Source organism: Schizophyllum commune (assembly GCF_000143185.2).
Source record: "Schizophyllum commune H4-8 unplaced genomic scaffold SCHCOscaffold_16, whole genome shotgun sequence".
Lineage (NCBI taxonomy): Eukaryota > Fungi > Basidiomycota > Agaricomycetes > Agaricales > Schizophyllaceae > Schizophyllum > Schizophyllum commune.
In genome coordinates this window covers 589,429-609,140 of record NW_026089553.1, presented here as the reverse complement: position 1 = coordinate 609,140, position 19,712 = coordinate 589,429, and the positions used below count along the sequence as shown (strand labels likewise).

The 19,712-nt window shown below is 56.7% G+C and overlaps 6 protein-coding genes and 1 non-coding gene across 7 annotated transcripts; 2 read left to right on the top strand and 5 right to left on the bottom strand.

The window, feature by feature from the left end:
- Positions 1–975: 975 nt before the first annotated feature.
- SCHCODRAFT_02603607 (NGP1NT-domain-containing protein) lies at positions 976–2,064 on the bottom strand (the record flags this gene model as incomplete). Its single annotated transcript, XM_003036934.1, has 4 exons — positions 976–1,134; positions 1,184–1,261; positions 1,288–1,784; positions 1,818–2,064. 4 exons carry the CDS (start codon positions 2,062–2,064, stop codon positions 976–978), a joined length of 981 nt encoding a protein of 326 aa, XP_003036980.1.
- An 854-nt stretch (positions 2,065–2,918) lies between these two features.
- On the top strand, positions 2,919–5,707 carry SCHCODRAFT_02753714 (uncharacterized protein; the record flags this gene model as incomplete). The annotated part of the gene is made up of 3 exons (XM_050347284.1): positions 2,919–2,943; positions 3,149–3,289; positions 3,341–5,707. The coding sequence occupies 3 exons, from the start codon at positions 2,919–2,921 to the stop codon at positions 5,674–5,676; spliced, it is 2,502 nt and encodes an 833-aa protein (XP_050197185.1). The 3' UTR covers positions 5,677–5,707.
- Positions 5,640–7,526, bottom strand: SCHCODRAFT_02557911 (uncharacterized protein; the record flags this gene model as incomplete). The annotated part of the gene is made up of 5 exons (XM_050343731.1): positions 5,640–6,961; positions 7,014–7,115; positions 7,164–7,223; positions 7,273–7,344; positions 7,403–7,526. The coding sequence occupies 5 exons, from the start codon at positions 7,524–7,526 to the stop codon at positions 5,721–5,723; spliced, it is 1,599 nt and encodes a 532-aa protein (XP_050197184.1). The 3' UTR covers positions 5,640–5,720.
- Positions 7,527–8,064: 538 nt separating this feature from the next.
- On the top strand, positions 8,065–9,991 carry SCHCODRAFT_02594099 (uncharacterized protein; the record flags this gene model as incomplete). Its single annotated transcript, XM_050344007.1, has 2 exons — positions 8,065–8,288; positions 8,340–9,991. Coding segments are annotated over exons 1-2 (1,653 nt in total). The 5' UTR covers positions 8,065–8,287.
- A 67-nt stretch (positions 9,992–10,058) lies between these two features.
- On the bottom strand, positions 10,059–13,948 carry SCHCODRAFT_02520726 (uncharacterized protein; the record flags this gene model as incomplete). Its single annotated transcript, XM_003036932.2, has 12 exons — positions 10,059–11,287; positions 11,340–11,417; positions 11,469–11,534; positions 11,587–11,646; positions 11,696–11,766; positions 11,820–11,909; positions 12,393–12,426; positions 12,491–13,492; positions 13,545–13,625; positions 13,677–13,733; positions 13,790–13,849; positions 13,906–13,948. The coding sequence occupies 12 exons, from the start codon at positions 13,946–13,948 to the stop codon at positions 10,059–10,061; spliced, it is 2,871 nt and encodes a 956-aa protein (XP_003036978.1).
- Positions 13,949–14,373: 425 nt separating this feature from the next.
- SCHCODRAFT_t265 lies at positions 14,374–14,471 on the bottom strand. The gene has a single exon. It is a non-coding gene; the product is annotated as a tRNA-Gly (tRNA).
- Positions 14,472–14,854: 383 nt separating this feature from the next.
- Positions 14,855–19,422, bottom strand: SCHCODRAFT_02520680 (uncharacterized protein; the record flags this gene model as incomplete). The annotated part of the gene is made up of 17 exons (XM_050343460.1): positions 14,855–15,360; positions 15,411–15,773; positions 15,825–16,053; positions 16,106–16,226; positions 16,278–16,377; positions 16,426–16,595; positions 16,656–16,855; positions 16,911–17,084; positions 17,165–17,360; positions 17,410–17,527; positions 17,579–17,690; positions 17,746–17,882; positions 17,933–18,024; positions 18,073–18,169; positions 18,219–18,612; positions 18,659–18,949; positions 19,207–19,422. 17 exons carry the CDS (start codon positions 19,420–19,422, stop codon positions 14,855–14,857), a joined length of 3,516 nt encoding a protein of 1,171 aa, XP_050197182.1.
- Positions 19,423–19,712: the final 290 nt, after the last annotated feature.

Below are 19,712 nucleotides of genomic sequence, written 5' to 3'. Positions count from 1 at the left end.
GCTCACCTACTTGATTCAGGTCGTAGCCGCTGCTGTCAGCGAAAGGAGCGTAGTGCTGATGAAGGTGATCAGTGAAGAGGGCCTTGTCGAGTGCGCATCCGCTTATACGACGCGAAGGTGGGATACCCATTCATCACGTACATGGCAATTGTGTACAAGAAAGGCAGGGGTCTAGAACGAGCTCAGAGTTCCCGTCGCAGTGGAAACCGGTGATGTCCGATGCGATTATCAGAAGCACACGAAACCGACGTTGACTTCGTCTCACTCAAAGTCGATGGCCAAGGTATAATTCGAAGCACAGACGTCGTTAGCGCCGGAATGTCATGCTCCTCGTCTCGGTCGTACTGGACAAGAAGCGAGCGATGTTTGGCGTGAACGGCGTGTGACGGCACGTCGATGCCTCGGTTCATACGCACCGCGCGGCTCGTCTAGTAGGATGGGAGCGTCGTGGGGTCGAAGGCACGAAGCTGGTATAGAAGCTGGTATTCAGCTCGTCCGCTCTCGGGCTGACAAAAGACAGTCAAATGTTGGTGAGAAGGGCTTGAGGGGCGCGGGAGTGGTGCCTACCAATCGTGGGATTCGCTGCGCGACGTCTATGTCCCCTTCCCCTTCCCCTCTCTTCTCCTCCTCTCCGCGTGCCCTCGTGTCTCTCGTCTCGTCTCGTAGCAAATGACATTCCATTGCCTCACTACTACACGGGATGTACACCTGAACCCGATGCGTGCTCTGCCCTCCTTCCCCTCCCGACCCCGAACCCCTCCGCGCTCGCCGCCTCGCCGCTCGGACGGCATCCGCAGCGTCCACGCGCCCAGCGCCCTTCGGCACGTTCGGGCCAACATCGGGACAGTCGATGAGGTAGATGCGCTTGGTGAGCGTGATGTATTACCAGACCTTCGTCTCGCCAGGCACGGGCGCGACGCGGCAGACCTTGCTGCTCTTGAGCGTGTTGATGACGCTCGTCTTGCCGACGTTGGGTTAGCCGACGAACCCGACGGAGATTTGCTTCTTGTCCGAGTGCAGCTGGGAGAACTGGCGGGGGAGCTGAATGAGCGAGCCCTTGCCGAAGGAGTGGTTGGGGGAGGCGTGAAATGCGATAGTAGGGTAGCGAGGGGTGAGGTGCTGGATGTAGCGGGCCTGTGGACGAGTCAGTACACCGCAGGATGGGGAAGGTCGTGCAACGTACAGTGACCCAGTTCGGGACCAAGTCGCACTTGTTGATGACGAGAACGACCTGCTTGTGCGCCTTCTCCTTCTTGATGAACTCGAGAATCGACTCGCACATGGTACCCAGTCGCGAGCGTCGAGGACGTGAAGAATGACGTCCGAGAAATCGATGACCTTGTACAGCTCGCCGTAGATGCGGCGGGACGTCCCCTTCGCGTAGATGGGCTCATGGAAGTCGGCGTGGGTCTGCGGCTCGAGGACTTTGACGGGGGCAGTCAAATCTCCCTCCTCAGGCTTCGCGGCGGCCTCGTTGGCGGCGTCTGCGAGCTCGGCGAAAGACCCAACCTCGACGCGGGGCCGCTTCCGCTGCGCCTTGGGACCAAACGTATTGGAGAAAGGCTTGGTCTCGACAATAACAGAGCGCTGAGATGGATTTAGTGAGGACTCGTAGTATGGGGGAAGTAGGCACAGCTTGCGAGTATTGGGGTTGGCCGCATCGTCGAGAAGCGCCACGGGGAGTTTGTTCCTCCGCAACAGCACAGAGTAGGGATCATCCTTCTTCGTCGTAGGGCTCGTTCTGCAGTGATCGAAAGCAGTCTGGGAGATCACCCAGGTATTCCCTGCACGCAGTTCAGGTCGAAGAGACCACTCACCAAACCACCACCCGTCGCGCTGCACCCTCCCCGGCTTCGTGTCTTCCGCCCCCTTCTCCAACGCCGCCGCCTCAGTGACCTTGCCGTCCTCGTCGCGAAAGGGCTTGCCGCCGTTCAGCATCTTGAAGCGCGAGACCTGCTTCGCATTGCGTTCAAAGTCCTCCCCTTTCAGGCGCTTCAGGGAGATCTGAGAGGCGGATAGGCGCGGCTTCGCCGAGAATCCGGTATTTTTAGAGGAGGGCGCCATCGTTGGCAGGCATGATGTGCGCGGGTTCGTGGACTAATCAGGGAGAAAATGAGGGTGACAACAAGACGTCACGTCGGGCGTGACGAAGGGATCAACAATTACATCTCTTCTCCGCCCTTCATGTCCATTTACTTACAATACCATTCCCCGCGAGGTGAGCTACAGGACCTCCGAATGACGAAGTCTACCAAGCAGCTCAACCCTCCGCAGCGAAAATGTGGCCCCGCGCCGTTTTGTTTTCACCTCCGAATGTGCCTCGAAATTCAGGACTGTCGCTATGCCCACGACTTCTCAATGCTACTCACGTTAAGGCCTACCCCGCTCAGTAACAGCGGGAATACATATATTCTCTCTCATTGTGTTCTCGCATTCGATGGAGTTCACCGGCCAGCCCTGGCCAAAGGACAATGGCGTGACACGGTGATGGTCACCTTTGCCCGGCAGCGCGTTCGGCACTTGCCGTGTCTTGTCCTTGACCGTCACCTCGAGGTTTGGGTCGACGTGCGCTTCGACTCATCTCTTCCAAGGCATTCCCGGCACTGGGAGACTCTGTTCAGAACTCCGATTTGGCTGGTCTCACCCTCAACCTGACGGAGCGCCGCTTTATTCTCTCCGGACCGTCGGATTCGACCTATTTGTGCTCACGCTTCGAGGCGCCCACATCTCGTGGGATTGAGAAGAACAGGGTTGGGACACAATTCGAGGACTGCCTGTCTTAAACGAGTTCTCTCGCTCAAATGATTTACGTTGATAATTACGCACATGCTATACCTTCTCTGGCTCGGGCTTAGAATCGCGCGAGCAGTGGGCCATCTTGAACGGTAAGCACCATTCGTCTCGTAGTGTGACATAAAATGCTCAACTCTAAGAGTAATTCTGGTATGTGGCGACAAGCAGGCGTGGCACCGGTCATATTGTGTTGCCGGGCGAAGTGCTTCCGCGCTGCGATGGTATAATCTGCACCTCACAGCAGCTGAAAGACTCGAGGAACAATAGCACCTACGCCTTTTGTGGGGCGCTATTGTCTGCCGGTATACCCACCTCAAGAACGCTCGCGCTTATAAGCTCTGCACATTCCTTTCAGCAGCATCGGCACACATACTCACGGACTTACGAACGGCCTGGCGCCTTCACGACTTTTCATACGTTCACGAGCTCACCGACGTCTCGAAGGCTTTACTCCTTGCCACGATTTGCTTTGCCATCGAGCACACCTTGTACGACAGTGCGTATGCTTTGCATGACCACATATCTCTGCTGACTCTTGACTCCCCAGTGGATCCGCACGATACGACCAACGATCCACCGGCTGGTCCGGCACCCTCCGAGCACTCTTCCACGACGCCGCACGCGACCCTTCGAGGGCGAATCCGTCGCTTCTTCGCGCACCACTTTCACGCTCCGCGCCCAAGTCTGCGACGTTCTCGCCCATCTCACGACTTCATTGCCACGAACGACACTCCCACGCACGCTACGACCGCCCAGCCCGGGCGTACGGACGGCATCCTAGACGCCATCGAGCGGCACCGCGAGACTACAGAGCAAGGTTTCAATAGGATTGCGGACGCCATCTCTCAAGCTGCACTAGGTTTCGCGGGTCACGGCGGCGGTCCTGGCGGGTTCCCACCTGGGATCGCGCCAGACCCGCTCGAGTTCGACAATCACCAACCTTCCGCATCTTCTGCACAAGAAGAAGCCTCGATCCCGAATGGCGACCTGCTGAACTTTGCGAACCCAGATCTGACCGGCAATCCTTCTTGCGCGCTTGGAAGCCCACTCGGGCCTGTGTCGCCCTCGCAGAGTCATATACGTCCATCTAACGGTCCTAGGAGCCCGCATGTCTCGCGCGACTACGATCCGATTATAAGCGACGAGACAAGCCATGCCGCCAGGTACGATTTACGCTCTCGTGGGGAGTGCGCTTCGCACGAGCTCGCAGAAAGCGGCGCCGGCCCTTCTGATGCGCCCTTGGGCAATCTATCCCAAGCTCACGAGGTCGTCCGAGACGAACAACGGGAGGAAAACTCGGGGGCTACCTCGTGCGAGCAGCAGATCCACTCGGCGCCTCAAGAGGAGGACAACGGTCCTCAGGCCAGCTCCTCTCAAGAGCACCACGACATCAGCGACTCTAGCAGTGCTACAAGCGCGACCTCAGGCGAAGGAGACCCGGCGGCTGTCTTAAATGCTCATGACCGCGACACTCTCGACGATATACTTGCCCATCCGGAAGCTCATCAACAGAATGTCGAGTTCCAACTCGCTGATTTCACCCCCGAGGAAGACCCATTCCCCGAGTTGGCGCCCTCGCCCGACCCGGTACCTTCGGCCTTGTATACGCCTCTCAGTCGCACGATACCGCTACCCGCTCTCGACCAGCCAGGCTCTGGTGTCGCACCGGCACAGTCCGGCCCTGTCGCGTCGTCTTCCGGACGCGTAGAAGCTGCGCAAACGGCCGGTCCTGCCGCCAGTGCCCCGCTCTTCTTCCCCTCACTTGAGACGAGCCCCGTTCATTCGGAGAGCTCTGCCTTGCTTAACTACAGTCCTGCGGCTGAGGCGGAGACGAGGCGTTACGACGAGGGGTCTGCGAGGCGGCAGCTGGCGGCCATGATGTCGGATTCGCCTCGTCGGGCCGCTGACCAGGGGGTTGAGGAGGGGCAGCAGCAGCAGCAAAGCGTCGCTTCGGACGCCGCGTCAGCGTCTGACGGAGAAGCTTTCCACCACTCTTCTCCACGACAAGAGACTCCACCGGACAACGATGCAGAGCAATCTAGTGATGCCGCGGACGAGGACCCCACTCGTGCCGTCCTCGACGTCGCCCAGCAAAACCTCCGCTCGACGTACATCCACTACCGCGACTTCGTCGTGGCAGACGGAGTTTTCATCGGACGCAGGCTGCTGATCTCCGTCGGAAGGAAGGTGGAGCTGCCGGACCCGTCCGAGCCCTTTGACGAAGGGCTCAATAACCTCCTCTATGTCTGCGAAGCGCGTCAGCATGATCTCACGCAGCTTTATGTGGAGGTTCATCAAAGCCGGGTCTCTGGCGGGCAGTACGACGATCAAGACACGCTGAATGCTATCCTGCTTGCAATCCGCGCTTACTTGCCAAGCTTCAACACGGCAGTCGTCTCATTCAAGGCATTTGATGACGTGCAAGCCACTCAGGCGGTACAGCAGGCTCGACGCTCGATTGCTAACGACTTCTCTCATCTTCACCACGTCCGGATTGAAGGAATCACTTCAGCAGCACGACTTCTTACGTTCCCAATCCAGGATTTGTGCGTCCTTGAGGCTCTCTTCCCCACTTCAGAGATGGACATCAAGATTCTCCTGATGCATCGCAGTGATCGACTGGCTTTTCTGACTGCGGGGCCTATTGATTCCCGCCAGCCAAATTACCTGTCAGGTTTTGCGCACGGTTCCCGCGCTTCCCCTATTGCAGACCATCCACACACCTTCGTCGTGCACTTGAAGTCCGCGTTCCCTTGCGAGCAAGCGCTGAAGAGTGTTCCGGGCAATGCCGTTGTACATTTCACGCTCACTGAGACGCGTGGGCTTGACAAACTTCGAGCCATCATGGAGGTTCATCCGACGTGGACTATGCGACTAGATTGATAGGGTATACGGCCTTTCTGAGGTTGCTACAGATATTGTCTCGGCTACACTACTCCAGGATTCGTCGTTGTGCATATCATCCTGTAGTACTCTTCCGCCTCTGCGTATCTTGTAGTATAGTACATATGTGATGGAACTGATGGACGCAAGTCGAATGATTCCTCCCATCCAAACTCAGATGCCCCAGGATAAGCACACTCGTATCGCACGACCCGAAGGTGACGCATCGCCGGGCTGTGCAAAAGAGCGATTATATTATCGCCTTGATCCATGGCAGGCCAGTATACAGTGAGCATCATCAGGCCAGCAGACGACCGACGAAGCATTTTCTCTATGTCAGCGTGCTTGATGTCCATATGGGACAAGTCGAGCCGTTTGAGCGACGGGGCTTCCAATACGGAAAAGAGCGGCGCCCAATCGTAAGGTCCACGCAATGCCAGTGCACGTAGGCGCGGAAGGCATACTGGTGACGCAAGAGGGATGGTTCCGTTGTCCTCCTCTGGGCCCCACGGCCAGTCTATATGGACGAAAAGGACCTCAAGGGCGGTGCAGTTGAGGAGGATGGGGAGGAGCATTCCAGGCTCAGTGGAATATACGCCCAGCTCGGTGAGTTGGCGTAAGGGGGCCGAGGAGAGACTATACTGGATGTATTGAGTGCGGTTCCAATCCAGAGCGACCAAGTGCGGGGACGTATAGAAAGACCTCCACAGTAGTGTATCCAAGCTGTTGTCGGTTACATGGATCAGCGCAAACTCTATGCGGGCTCTCCTCAGTGCAGTGAAGGAGCCAGGCGGCAGTGCTATGAGGGGCTGTAAAGCGTGACACTCATCGCCCAATTGGATGGATATTTCGACCCATCGATGGGCGTTGGCAGCAACAAGGCGCATGAAACGGGGGTCGACTCCGTAATAACTGTCGTCTGGGTTCACCCTTCTGCTAAGCCACAGTACGAGAGGAAGACCGGCAGAGTACTTCAGGCAGCGTTTCAGTATGGCGGTAGCTCTCGCCCCCGGATAGGTCACGTCGACGACGGTCCACAACGCAGGAAAGCCACATGCCACGTGCATCCACCGGGAACAGACGCGTCCAATGGTGACTGCGGCCTGGCTGTAGAGCTTCACCGCGAACGGATGCAGACCGTTGTCGTGCATATCTTGATCACGAGGGAAGCCAGATACGGGGCTTGGGTCGCCAGTGAGGAGGAAAATCGCGCAGAGTAGTTCGTTGGGAAGGCGGTCGATGGGTGATTGGACACGAGGGGACGTCGGGCGCATCGTCATGGACTCTGCGGAGGGGTTATTACAAGTGATGCGGCCAGACGTATGCGATAGGCGTACCGATAGGCTGGGGAAGGGCATTCTCTGGCTTCTCAACGGCATGGATCTCGCGTCCAGCGCGAGTGAAGGCGGCGTGGTCACCTGGAGTGCTGCATTTGAGATCTTGAAGATCGTGAGCCGAAGTTCAAAATTTTTGAGGGTAAACCATACCGACGCGCGCCGCGACGTTGCGGGTGTTCGTAGGGATGGTATCATGGACGAATGTGCGACCTACTTCAGAGTCAACAAAGTTGTCGCGATTGCAAAAAATGGAGCTCACCAGCGGCATTTATCCCATGTTCGACGCCCTGTGCGCTTGACGCCTGGGCTACCCTATTCTTCACACCCATCACTATCAAGTACTCAGAACGGGTTCGTCGACGTGACAGGAAAATCCAAAGCTCACCTACAACCGTGATTCAGGTCGTAGCCGCTGCTGTCAGCAAAAGGAGCGTGGTGTTGATGAAGGTGATCAGTGAAGAGGGCCTTGGCGAGTGCGCATTCGCTTATACGACGCGAAGGTGGGAGACCCATTCATCACCTACATGGCAATTGTGTTCAAGAAAGGAAGGGGTCTAGAACGAGCTCAGAGTTCCCGTCGCGGTAACAACCGGTGATGTCCGATGCAAAGCACGCGAAACCGACGTTAAACTTCGTCTCTCACTCAAAGTCATTGGCCAAGGTAGAAGCGCAGACGTCGTTAGCGTCGACATGTCGTGCTTTTCGTCTCGGACATGCTGGTCAAGAAGCGGGCAATGTTCGGCGTGACGGAGGTGTGACGGCACGTTGATGCCTCATTGAGTCATTCACAAGAGCGCAGACAAGATACTAGTAACGACCTCCATCTCCTCACCTACTTCCACGACGCCTTCAGCTGAACCATTCGCATAGATTGATTGACGGAACATACCTTCCAAGGACCTCCTCATTTGCTTGCTTCGACCTCTGCATCCGAAAGCCTCATCGGCATGCGCGCAGGACCGAAAATGTGGCCCCGGCCATTTTGTTCTCTTCGGCGAGAGGTCCTTCGTGCCGACATGTCCTCCTTATCTTCTTACAATTAGCTATACAGTTGAGAACAATAGTGCTCATGCTGATTGTTCTTATTGTCGGCCAGTTCGCACGAGGTAGTCGCGCTTATAAGCCCTGCGCATTCCATCCAGCATCAAGCAGCATACTTTCACGGACTTACGAACGGCCTGGCGCCCTTCAGAATATCCCATACACTCACGACCTCACCGACGTCTTGTACGACCGCTTCATCACGCTTCGCTAGTACGTACGCCGCAAACGACAGTGCGTATGCCTTTCTTGACCCGGTTTGCCTGCTGATCTCTCCAAATCCAGTGGACGCGCATGATACGGCCCGCACCCCACTGGCTGGTCCGGCACCAGCGGTGCATTTACGCACGACGCCGCCTGCGATCCGGAGACGAGGCATTCGCGGTTCCCTCGTGCGCCACATTCGTGGCGCTGGCACAGCTCTCCTCGACATTCTCCTTCCCCGCTCCTCGCGTGACCCTATTGCCACGAACCCAGCCATCGAATATATTGCCCAGACCACGACCACTTTGATAGCCCTTGTAGACGGCGTCCTGCACGAGATCGGGGAGACGAACAACATTCTGCGGCACGGTGTTCATACGACGACCACTCAAGCTAGAGAAGGGTCTGCGGGCCATGGCGGCGGCGAAGAAGGCTCACACCAAGCGGGCGACGACGACGTTGGCGACGCTGGGACCAGCCCCGCAGCCACCCATATCATCTACCCGCCTTCGTCCCCGTCAGGCGCCGATCCCACGCCAGGGCCATCGAACATCGACACGCCGTCTCACGAATATCCAGGTACCTCTGCAACTGTCGCCGTTATCAGCACCGCTCCCGCCGTAGCTCCAGTCTCGCCGGGCCCTGCTACTTCGGCGAACTGCGCCATCCTACACCACGACCCTATTGGGCGAGACGACTTGCAGGATGGACTCACCGCGACCGCTCGTGAGCGGTATGGCGATGATAACGCGACCCACAGCTGCCTTCAACCAGCCACGGAGGCGGCTAGACGTGCTTCCCAGCGCGCCGGAGCGTGGCAGCAGCAGCGGGCGTCTACTTCCCAGCCGGGACCCTCTGCGCAAACCGCACTCCCTCGCAATTCCGCTCTCGCGCCCCATCTGTCTCCCTCGGACAGATCCGACATGTCCTCGCCTGATGGTCGGCTGTTAGCGAGCACCCTGAATGGCGCGCTTGGCGAAGGAGACCCGACGCGTCTTCAATTCTCAGACACGGTGACCAAGAACGGTCCTTTCGATGAGCGTGAGCTCTTCGTCCGCATTGGGACGAAATCCCAGCTGGGAGACTCCGCCCTCTTCGATGCAGGGCTGAACGATATCATCCGCGTTTGCAATGCTCGTCGCACCGATCTCACTCAGCTGCGCCTGGAATTCCATCAATCTCTGGTTTCTGGTGGCCCCTTCAACAACGAGGATGCACTCGGTATCATGACGCTCGCTCTCAAGCCATTCCTGCACCATGTTCGCACCGTGTCTGCATTGTTCGTCGAACCTGATAAAGTGAGGCCGCTCTGTGTAGCGCAGCAAATGGTGAGCGATACCTTCTCGCACCTCCACTATTTGCGACTAGCAGGCAAGACGTCAGCCGCGCGACTCTTCAGCTTCCCCTTGGAAAAGCTGCGCATTCTCGAGATCTCGGCGGATATAAGCGAGGCGGATGTGCAGGCTTTGCCTACTTTGTGCAGAAATCTGGCTGTTTTGGAAGCGGGTCCTGTTCTACCCCGAGGCCAGCGTGACTACTTCAAGGCGGCGAACACTGATGGGATGGATTTCCCCTCGGTTTTGCGCATCGTCTCCGCTTTTCCCTGTAAGCAACTACTCGCCAACGTCCCAGGCGAGGTTGCTGTACAATTTTTGCTCACTGATGGGAATTCGCTTGCCGGCGTACAAGGGTTGATTTCCGCAAGGCCCGCTTGGTATCTACACCTTGAGTGACTCCAACTTCGAGACAGAATGTATTTTTCCTGTTGATGTAGCCCATGGTACGATATAATCCATCTATCTAATTGCGACTATTCTCAAGCCTAGCGTACAAGCACTCGGCTTCGTTAGCGTCAGCTGTGTATAGAACTCCGGCAGGAACGAACGGGCGTATGTCAAACGCATCCTCCCATCCTTGGTTTGCTCCGCCATGGGGAGAGCACTGATAACGCAGTACCTTGAGGCCGCGTAGAGACGCGCTGCGGACTATTGCAAGAATATGATCCGCCTGGTTCAACCCCGGCCAAAATATCGTGAGCATGCGAAGGCGTGCGCAGGACCTCTGCAGCATGCCCTCTATGTCGTGTCCGTTGATATTCTGACGCGATAGCTCCAGTCGGTCAATGGCAGGGATAGTGAGTGCGTTGAAAAGTGGCGTCCAATTGTAAGGCCCGCACAGCATCAAGGTTCGCAAGTGGGGGAGGGAGATCGAATTGAGCGTGAGAGGCATGCTTCTCATCCTCAGTGTATGCGGTTCGATCTCGACCAGTAGAACCTCGAGGCTGAGGCAAGTGTTAAGTATGCAAGCCAGCATGGCAGGCTCAGCGAAATGCATGCCGATGCTGGTCAGACGCTGGAGGGATGCGACGGCAAGTCCTGATCGAATGTGCTCAGTGTTGACCCAGTCTACCGAGCTGAGCGTCGGAGACGTAAGCCAAGACCTCCATAGCTGCGTATCCAAGGAAGACTCCTCCGCATTCAGGCTGTAGAAGTTTATACGGGCCCTAGAGAGAATTCTAAATGCTCCCGGCGGCAATGCAATCAGCGGCTGTACAGCATCGCGTCTGTCGTATAGCTCGATGGAGATTTCTCTCCATCGGTGGGCATTGGCGGCCACGAGGTCCATAAAGCGCGGGTCCGGGTCCTCGCCGTTCATGCCAAACCATGGGTTCACGCTTTCACTGATCCAGAGCGTGAGTGGGAGGCCATCAGAATGCGCAAGACATCGCTTCAGGATGTTCGTCGCATAACGAGCTGGATACTCGACGTCGACAAGGGTCCAGAGCGCGGGGAACCCATGTGTGACGCGATACCATCGCGAACAAACGACTCCGAGGAGAATTGCGTTCCTACTGTAGGACTTCAGATTGAGAGGATTTATGTGGAGGTCGTGCATCGAGGAGTCGCGCGGGAAGACGGATGCAGGACTCGGGTCGCCGCAGACAAAGAAGATCGCGCAGAGTAATTCGTTGGGAAGGCGGTTAATGGGAAGTTGGGAGTTATGAGCCTGCCGATGACTCATCGAGCTCGCTAAATAGACCTGTGAGTACACGACGTATACCTCACAAGACGACCAACGCACAGTCGGAATGGATGAGCGCTTTTGCGGACTTCGAGCCCGCCTTTTGGGTTGGATGCTCGGGCTGAGTGAGTACTCGTTCTGTGGTAAAGTAGTGAGCATTCTGGATCGAATTTTGATGTAACAACGTACTCAACGCCTCGCGACGTCGTGCTTCTAGGGCTAATTCGAGATCGCGCGTGGCGCTTGAGGTAGATCCTTTGCATCCATCAATACTCGTCGATGTCTAAGAGGCGTACAGCGACCTTACCGACGTCTGCCGGTGCGTCCCGCGCGTCTGGAGAGATGCCATGAGGGGATGGTGTGAGACCTTCCAATCTTTCGGTAAGCCTCGCCAGGATTTGAAGCGGTAGACTTACCTGCGTGGCTCACGCCGCCTAAGGTATCCTGCCCTACAACATTCGATATCATCCTCTCCCCCTGGTCAATACTAAGAATCGTCAGAAGGGATTCTTTGGAGGCTCGCGTACGCGTCCAACGCACCTGGGCGCGTAGCTGCTCGTCTTGAGCGTGTAGCGGAGAAGGCGAGTGGACGTGTTAGGGAGGAATCCCTCTGTCGCGATGGGGCAATGGCTTATACGATGCGGCGGTGGGAATTCCATTCAACACGTACATGGCAATTGTGGACAAGAAGGGAAGGAGTCGCGAACGGGCCGGCGCTTCTTGATGGCACGCGGCATTCACGTGACCCATGTTCAACCGCTTCAAGCCGATTGACGGTGTACCGCCAGGTTATGTGGATGTCTTCGAGTCAGCAGATACATTAATCTAGACTATGGCTTGCGCCTCAGAGGACTCAGCTTCCAGCAGCCCGCGCTCGCTACTTTCGACGAGTGACCGAAGCAAGCTAGCGGGAACAATATATAAGAATTATATTGATACTATACGCTCTCTCTTTTCATATGATACACATCAAGATCGCTTGCTTCCAAGCTCTCTGTATAGACGCTCAGCCTCGCTATAGTCAGTCGTGTAAAGTACATGTGAAGGCACGAATGGTCGCAAGTCAAAGAGATATTCGTACTCCCTCCCTGCGCTCATCGGGTTGCAACGCACATAGCGTAGAACTTTGATTTCGCGCAGAGGCGGGCTACGGAGAAGAGTGAGAATCTGCTCCCCTTGATTTACCCTCGGCTCAAATATGGTAAGCATACGGAGGGTTGCGCGTGATCTGAGCAGCATGCCCTCTATGACATGAGTAGGAATCTCCTGGTTCCCCAAATCAAGGCGATCAAGAGCAGGGACAATAAGCGCCTCAAAAAGCGGCATCCAATCGAGCGACCCAACCAGCGCCAGGGTTCGCAGACGGCGTAGGCAAATGGGGGAATGGAACCCAAGTGTATGAGTTCGGCGTTGCATCCAATCTTTGCATGGATTGATGCGGACCAATAGGAACTCAAGGTTGGCGCAGGCGTAGACTACTCGAGAAAGCTCAGTCGGCTCGGCATCATGCAATGCGATGCTGGTCAGTTGCCGGAGGGGTGCGGAGGCGAGCCCTAGTCGTATGAACTCAGTGCATTTCCAACCTACCGTGGTCAGATTGGGTGACGCGTGCAGAGCATTGCATAGCCGTGTGTCCTGAGTGGCCGTTTTCTCGCCGTTGCGCACAGTCAGGTTGAAGAAGTTGATGCAAGCTCTTGAGAGTATCTTGAATGACCCGTGGGGCAGCGCCATCAGAGGGTCCAGAAGAGTGCCGTCATCGCATAGCGAGATGGATATTTCGACCCACCGCTGGGCATTGGCGGCTACGAGGGGCATGAATCGCAGGTCCGCGACCTCCTTGTGACCATTCGGTCGCCCGTGCGCGTTGATCCAGAGCGTAAGCGGCTGTCCTGCAGAGTATAATAGACATCGTTTCAATACGCTTGTGGCTTCCCGGTTGGGGTAGCCGACGTCGACAAGAGTCCATAAACCGGGGAAACCGCGCGTCAGCATGAACCACCGCGCACAGACATGCCCAAGGAGGACTGCAGTCCTGCTGAATAGCTTTGCATCGTAAGGAGATAGCAGGAAAGTATGCATATGCCAATCGTGAAGAAATGCAAATCCAGGACTCGGGTCACCGCAGTTGAGGAATATCGCGCAGAGCAACTCGTTTGGAAGTCGGTTTATGGGTGGCTGGAGATTGCTTGCCTGCCGGGGACTCATCGAGGTCACTGAGAGACACTGTAAGTACGCGACACCTGCCTCATTGATAGCATAACATACGAGAGGAGGCAAGGGGCGCTTTGGAAAAAGGGACTACCAATTTCTTCCGAGACGGGTACTCGGGCTGGGTCAGTAGCCGTTCTAGTACATGATAGTCAGTGCCTTGCGGTCAATCCAAGTACTACAACGTACTCAATGCCTCTCGACGCTGCTCTTCGAGAATTAGTTCGTCCTCCAGCGTCGCAGGGCCTTCAAATATATGTCGGTTAGCACTCCTCGGCCATAAGACGTTGCGCAAGCCTTACAGAAGCCCGACGCATCGGCGTTTGCGGCACGGGATCCATGGCGATGGGACAGCGTACGACCTGCGACATATCCGTCAGCAAGCCGTTCAGTAACTCAGCGCGACTGGCATATTGACCGGCGTAGCTCCTCGTCAGCTCATGTTGTGTGTTTTGAGGCATTTGGGGACACTGTCGCTGAGACGGGCTAGTTAGTATGGGCAAGAATGGCAATCGCATGCACCCGCGAAGGCGGAGACCGCATCACTCACAATCGCGAGAGTCAATCTGAAGCGATAGTCGACGAGGTGGATGACAGGCAGGCTTAGACACTTGATCCTGAAGCGAAAACGCGCGAGCTTATAAGTCGGTGTGGTGACGAGGTCATTCATTCCGCATCCGGGAATTCTCGACGTGGAGGGAAAGAAAGGAACACGAATGGCCCGCGCTTCAATTGAAACATGAAACGGTTGCACACGCGAAGTTTGATAGTCCGGCGTAGGATAAATGAGATTTGTGTCAAAACGGAGATCTACCAAGGTCGTCGTCAGCGACCGGCGAAAGTTGGGGAGCGATATCGTTCATCCCTATGCGAGGGCAAAAACTTATGCATCAGCCGGGAGTCGAACCCGAGGCTAGAGCATTTAACCCCATTTGGGGCCCACGTGGATGGGAAGCTCCAATGTTACCGTTACACCACTGATGCTTGTTGGCCTGCATCTGTCATTGCAATCTGTCGGCCCAAAGCTCCAGTCTTACCATCACACCACTGACACCTTCAGTCGAAGACTCGAAATGATGCAGTCCCTGGCTGGGGTGCGCACACAAGCGATAAGTCGTGTGCATCACGGCCGTGTCTGGGGTGAGGCATCCCTGAAGTAGCGGCATTGTAATCCGTGCATAATGGTGATACATAAATACCGTGATAGCATGAAGATAAACGAGTGACTGGCCGGTATTAGAGGTGGTATACGTTGTGGAGCAAATGCTGGTGACACATGAGCGACAACAAGCAAGCGTACGGCAAGCACTGCACGTACGCGTAGAGATATTGAGGGGAGAGAACGAAACAGAAAAGCATAGCATGGACTATATTCCGCTTGCGCGCTCCAAAAGGCCGCGCACACGTCTACTGAGCGCCTCCGCTTCGCGCTTGCGTTCCATGATGTGGTACGCGGGCGTCTCCTTCCTCGGCAGCCACACACGCCCGGTCTTCGCCTCCGTCCGCCGCGCGTTCAGCTTCGACAGGTCGACGACGCGTGGCGAGGACGAGAACTTGATCACATCGCGGTATAACAGCTTCGTCTCCACGGCCAGGGACCGCATAGTTGGCGGCGTACGCGGATAGTCGTCGTCAGAGTCTTCGTCCGAAGAGCTCGAGGGGTCCAAGGGAGGAGTCGACATGCGGCTGACGGAGTCGAGCTGAGGAAGAGCCTCGATCTCGCGGAGTAGGTCTTGGCCCTTGAGGAACGAGTTCTCGGTGCGCAGGAAGCGGACGGTGCCGCGAAGGGCGTCGACCTGCTCCAGGAGGTAGGACGTCTCGAGGCTGCCTTCGACGGGCACGCTCTCCATTTCCGGTTGCTGAGGACCCGACGCTACGAAAAGGTTAGCTCAGCCCTACACTGAGACCCAGAACAGAACCCACCTTGCCGCTCCCCAGCCGCCGTCTGCGCCTTCAACTTCGCGTTCTCCTGCTCAAGCGCATCCAAATCCGTCTGCAGCTGCTCCATCGCCTCATCATACGCCTGCTTCTCCTTCCGCGCCTTCGCAAGCTCCGCCTCGAGGTCGACGACCATGTCCGCCTGCCGTTTCGCCGCCTCCATGCGACGCTCCATGAGCTCGATCTTGACCGCGGCCTCCTGGATGTGCTGGTCCTTCGCCTTGATGTTGCGTACGAGGCCCTGCATCTCGTCCGAGACCTGTGCGAGCTTGCGGTCTGCTTCGACGTTAACGGCGAGGCTGGCCTTGATCTGCTCGACGCGGGTGATCCAAGGGGCGATGCCAGTGACTATGAGAGGTTGATAAGCTGGTGGGCTCCATCAAGCTACAACGTGCATACCCTTCGTGACGACGCTGGGCTCAGAAATCTCCGTGAGCAGGTTTGACGACTCTTGCACCAGTTGCGTGATAGGCTCGGCCAGCGCATCCCAGACAGACACGCCCGGCTTAAGACCCTTCGCAGCCGTGGACGTCGCAGACTGCTTGACGAAGCCAATGATCGTCGTCAACTGGAAGGGAGACTTGCCGGCCTGAGCGTCCTTCAGATGGGGCATGATTTGCTGCGCCAGCTGCTAAGGGTTCAACGTCTATTCGGAGGATGCATATAGGAAGGACACGCACTGCGAAGCCGAAGTTGACGAGCTCTGGAACTGAGTTACTCAGAACCTTCAAGCGTGGCTCGAATGCCGACTTGACTGCGTTAGAGTCCTGCGTCAGGTCCTCGAAGCGCTTGACCAGTTTCCTGCATGGTGGTCAACATACACTTTCGAAGGACTGAAACGGCTGCGCCTACCTCGCAGTGTTCTTCGCAGGCTTAATCTGGTCAAGCAGCTTCTGCATCGGCGTGAAGAGCTCCGCATCGATGTCGTACCCGCCCATGTCGAAAGTGATCTCTGCCAACGAAGTGAGCGACGCTCTGAAGCCTGGCCGCACCAACATACCATCATCCTTCAAAACTGCATTCACAGTCGTCTTGATCAGACCCATGGACCCAAGGAACATATCCAGATCGTGATCAAACAAGGACACATAGCCTAATTGCCGCTCGCCCAAATCGTGCGGGAAGCCCTCAAAGTACGTCTCCGCAAGGTGGTCGAACTGCGCCTGCATCCTATGAGGGTCCGCATCAGTCTCGCCCGCATTCCGACTTGACAAGCGATACAATACGCACTTCAGGATATCGCTCACACACTCCCGCACCCTGAACTCATCGCGGCGAAGGAGATCAACATGCATGTCCAAACGCTTCTCCATGGGCGCGATATCCGGGAATATCCTACCGATATTGAGGAAGGTCTCGACGTCACAGCAGCGCATGATGGCCGCGAAGCGCCGGCAGAGGATGGATAGGGCGGAAAGGCGGCCGCGCATCTATGACATGGACGTGCTTAGCGCGATACACCGGACGATGAGGGGAGGGACGCACCTCGCAAACGCCGACGAGCACATCCGAAACGGTACCGTGAAGGGAATCGGGCAGACCGTGAGCTTGGGCGGTAACGGAGCTGACCAGGTCGGCCTTGTACGACAGGCGGAGGAAGAACAAGTAGCAGCTGATCGACAAGCTGTCCTGCTCGACGTAGAGCTGCGGGAGGAAGGGCTACGCGAGCAATGAGTACGCGCTGAACTTGTGATATGTCTAAAGGGAATATGTAGGAAGGGAAGTGGAAAGTAGCGCACCTGCACAATCTCCAACAACTCCTTTGACTCCCTTGCCTCCAGCCTCTTAATCTCCAGCTCGATATGCTTGGCCTGGTTCTTCGACGCAGAAGACTGCAACTTCATGTTGAGCGACATGACCGCGGCGGTCTGGGAAGCGGCATTCGCGGATTCGTCCTGCGCGGTCTGAGTCTGGGTGCGGAGGGTGTCGAGTTCGCTGGTTGATGCAGTCAGACGAGGAGAGGAACAAATATTGAGCGACATACGATTGCAAGTTGAGCACGAGCTCCCTAAACTGGGAGATCGTGCCCTCCAGATCCTGGCACGCTTCCTCGTAGCGCTCGACCTCGCGCTTGAGCTCCTGGATCTCCATGTCGCGCTTCTCTGTCAGACCATCAGTATGATGGGTGCCCATCTCGAATGAAAGGTACTAACCAAGATCCTCATTGAGCGCCTTCTCAGTCTCAACATGGTTCTCCTCCAGCTCGTCGTTGAGCTCCTTCAGAGCCTCGAGATCCTCAATGGTGATGCGCATGTCTTCGATTTTCTATGTTGCCTATTAGCCCCGTCCTTCGAGTAACAATGACCACGCATATACTCACCTCGCCCAGCTCCAAATTCCTCTCCGTCAACTTTACGAGCATCTCTTCCGCCCCGAGCGCGTCGTCGAGCTGCATCTTCAGGTCCTCGACCTGAATCTCGGCGTTCGTGAGTTGGATGAGGGTGGTTTCGTATGAGGCTGGGATGGGTCAGGGATCGTATTCTGGAATATATGCGCACACAACGTACTCTGCAGCTCTTCAAACCCGGCGAGGTCCTTCTCCAGTTCAGCGAGTCGCTTACGCTGCTCCTGATCGGTTTCCTGCGTCACGTCCCGCAATCTGGACGCTCTTAGCAGTGCGCGTGCGGGAAGGGGGAGAACGGCGTACCTGATGAGCGCCTCCTTCAGCCGTTCGTTCTGCTTCTCTAGTTGGATGAATGCGAGGGTATCTTTGCCGGCCTCGGTATCAATGGCATCGCCATTCTCTATATCCTTGTTAGCCATGAACGACCTCCGTTGCTTACACACACATACCTTCTCTCCTCACCGTCAACTCCACCTCCACCGCCGCCAGCCTCTCCCGCACCTCCTCCAGCTCAGCCTCCGCCAGCTCCGCCCGCTCTTCCGCCATCTCCTTATCCAACATCGCCATCTCCAGCTGCTCCTGATTATCCACATTTCGGCCCTCATTGAGTTGGGACAGCTGCTGCGCGTCAGCAAGCTCGCGTCGCGTCTCGATGAGCTCGGTCTGGAGCTGATTGAGCTTGGCCTGGAGCTTGGGGCGAAGGGCAACGAAGGACTCGGCCTCGGCTAGGCGGGTTTCGAGCTCGCGGATGTGGCGGGAGTCGTCGCCGCGCTTGGCTTCGAGGACGCGGAGTTTGGCGCGTAGCTCTTGCAGTTCGGTGTCGTCGGGTGGGGGTTGTGGGGGCTGCGCAAGAGTCAGTGCCGTGTATGATGGCAAGCGATGTACGCACTGTAGCATTGTTTATGGGCGAACTTGAGCGCGAACCGGGTCTGATGGTTGGTATTGGTGGTGATGGCGTTCGCGGTGGTGTCGTGGCAAGGAGAGGAGTTTGTGTTATCAAAGGTGAAGACGTCTGATGTCGAGACAGTACTGGCGACGCAGGCGGTCTTCTTGAACCAGACGGCTCCCGCGACAGACTTGGCTCGTGCCCGGGAGGCGACTGCTTCAAGGACAGAGACTTGCGTGGCTGCAAGGATATGGACGCGCGCTTCGCGGGCGATCCTGGACCAAGTCTCGAGGTCTTCACTGGCGATGCTGGCTTTGGCGATACCTTAGCGGGGCTGCTGGATCGCGGGGAGTTGCTCGTAGATGCGGTGGACCGGTGCATCGAGTTCGATCGTAGTAAGCTCGACGAGCTCGGCGTTCGCTGGTGCCCCAGTACCGGCCTTGACATTGGTACTCTGCCCTATGCGATGTGAGCATGTATGCGCGTCCAGTCTTCAGCGCACGCACTGGGGTCCCATTCTCCCTTGGCTCCTTTGGCTCCATCCCGAGTACCGCCTTCACCTGGCTAGGGCGCACGAAGACGCCATAGTTCATCGGGCAGGTGAAGTACTGAACCCCTTGCACGGAGCCATCGTTCTTGCCCTTGGCATCGTAGAGCTGCACGCCGACCCATTTGCCGGGAGAGAAGGAGGTAGCGCCAGTGAAGCGTACGACGCCGCGGCCGACAGGGATTTCGACAATGCTTCCGACTACTGGCTCTTGGCTCATCGTGTTACAGCCTCATGGACGCAGGAGACAAAGAACGGGCCCCGTGTCGTGTTCGCGTTCGACGCGTATGTGGCAAGAAGTCAACAATGACCGCGACCAAACAGGGCCTCGGCATCAATCCGAACAAACACAGCGGGGACATCACTGGCGGGATTCACGACGCAAGATGAAATAATACATAGAAATATACACTAAATGCAGGGATATACAGTACACAGCTACGCGGCAAGAGGGAGCACAGCAGAACCTGGAGGGGCAATCGGAAGTCTGCCACCAGGGAGGAAGACCCC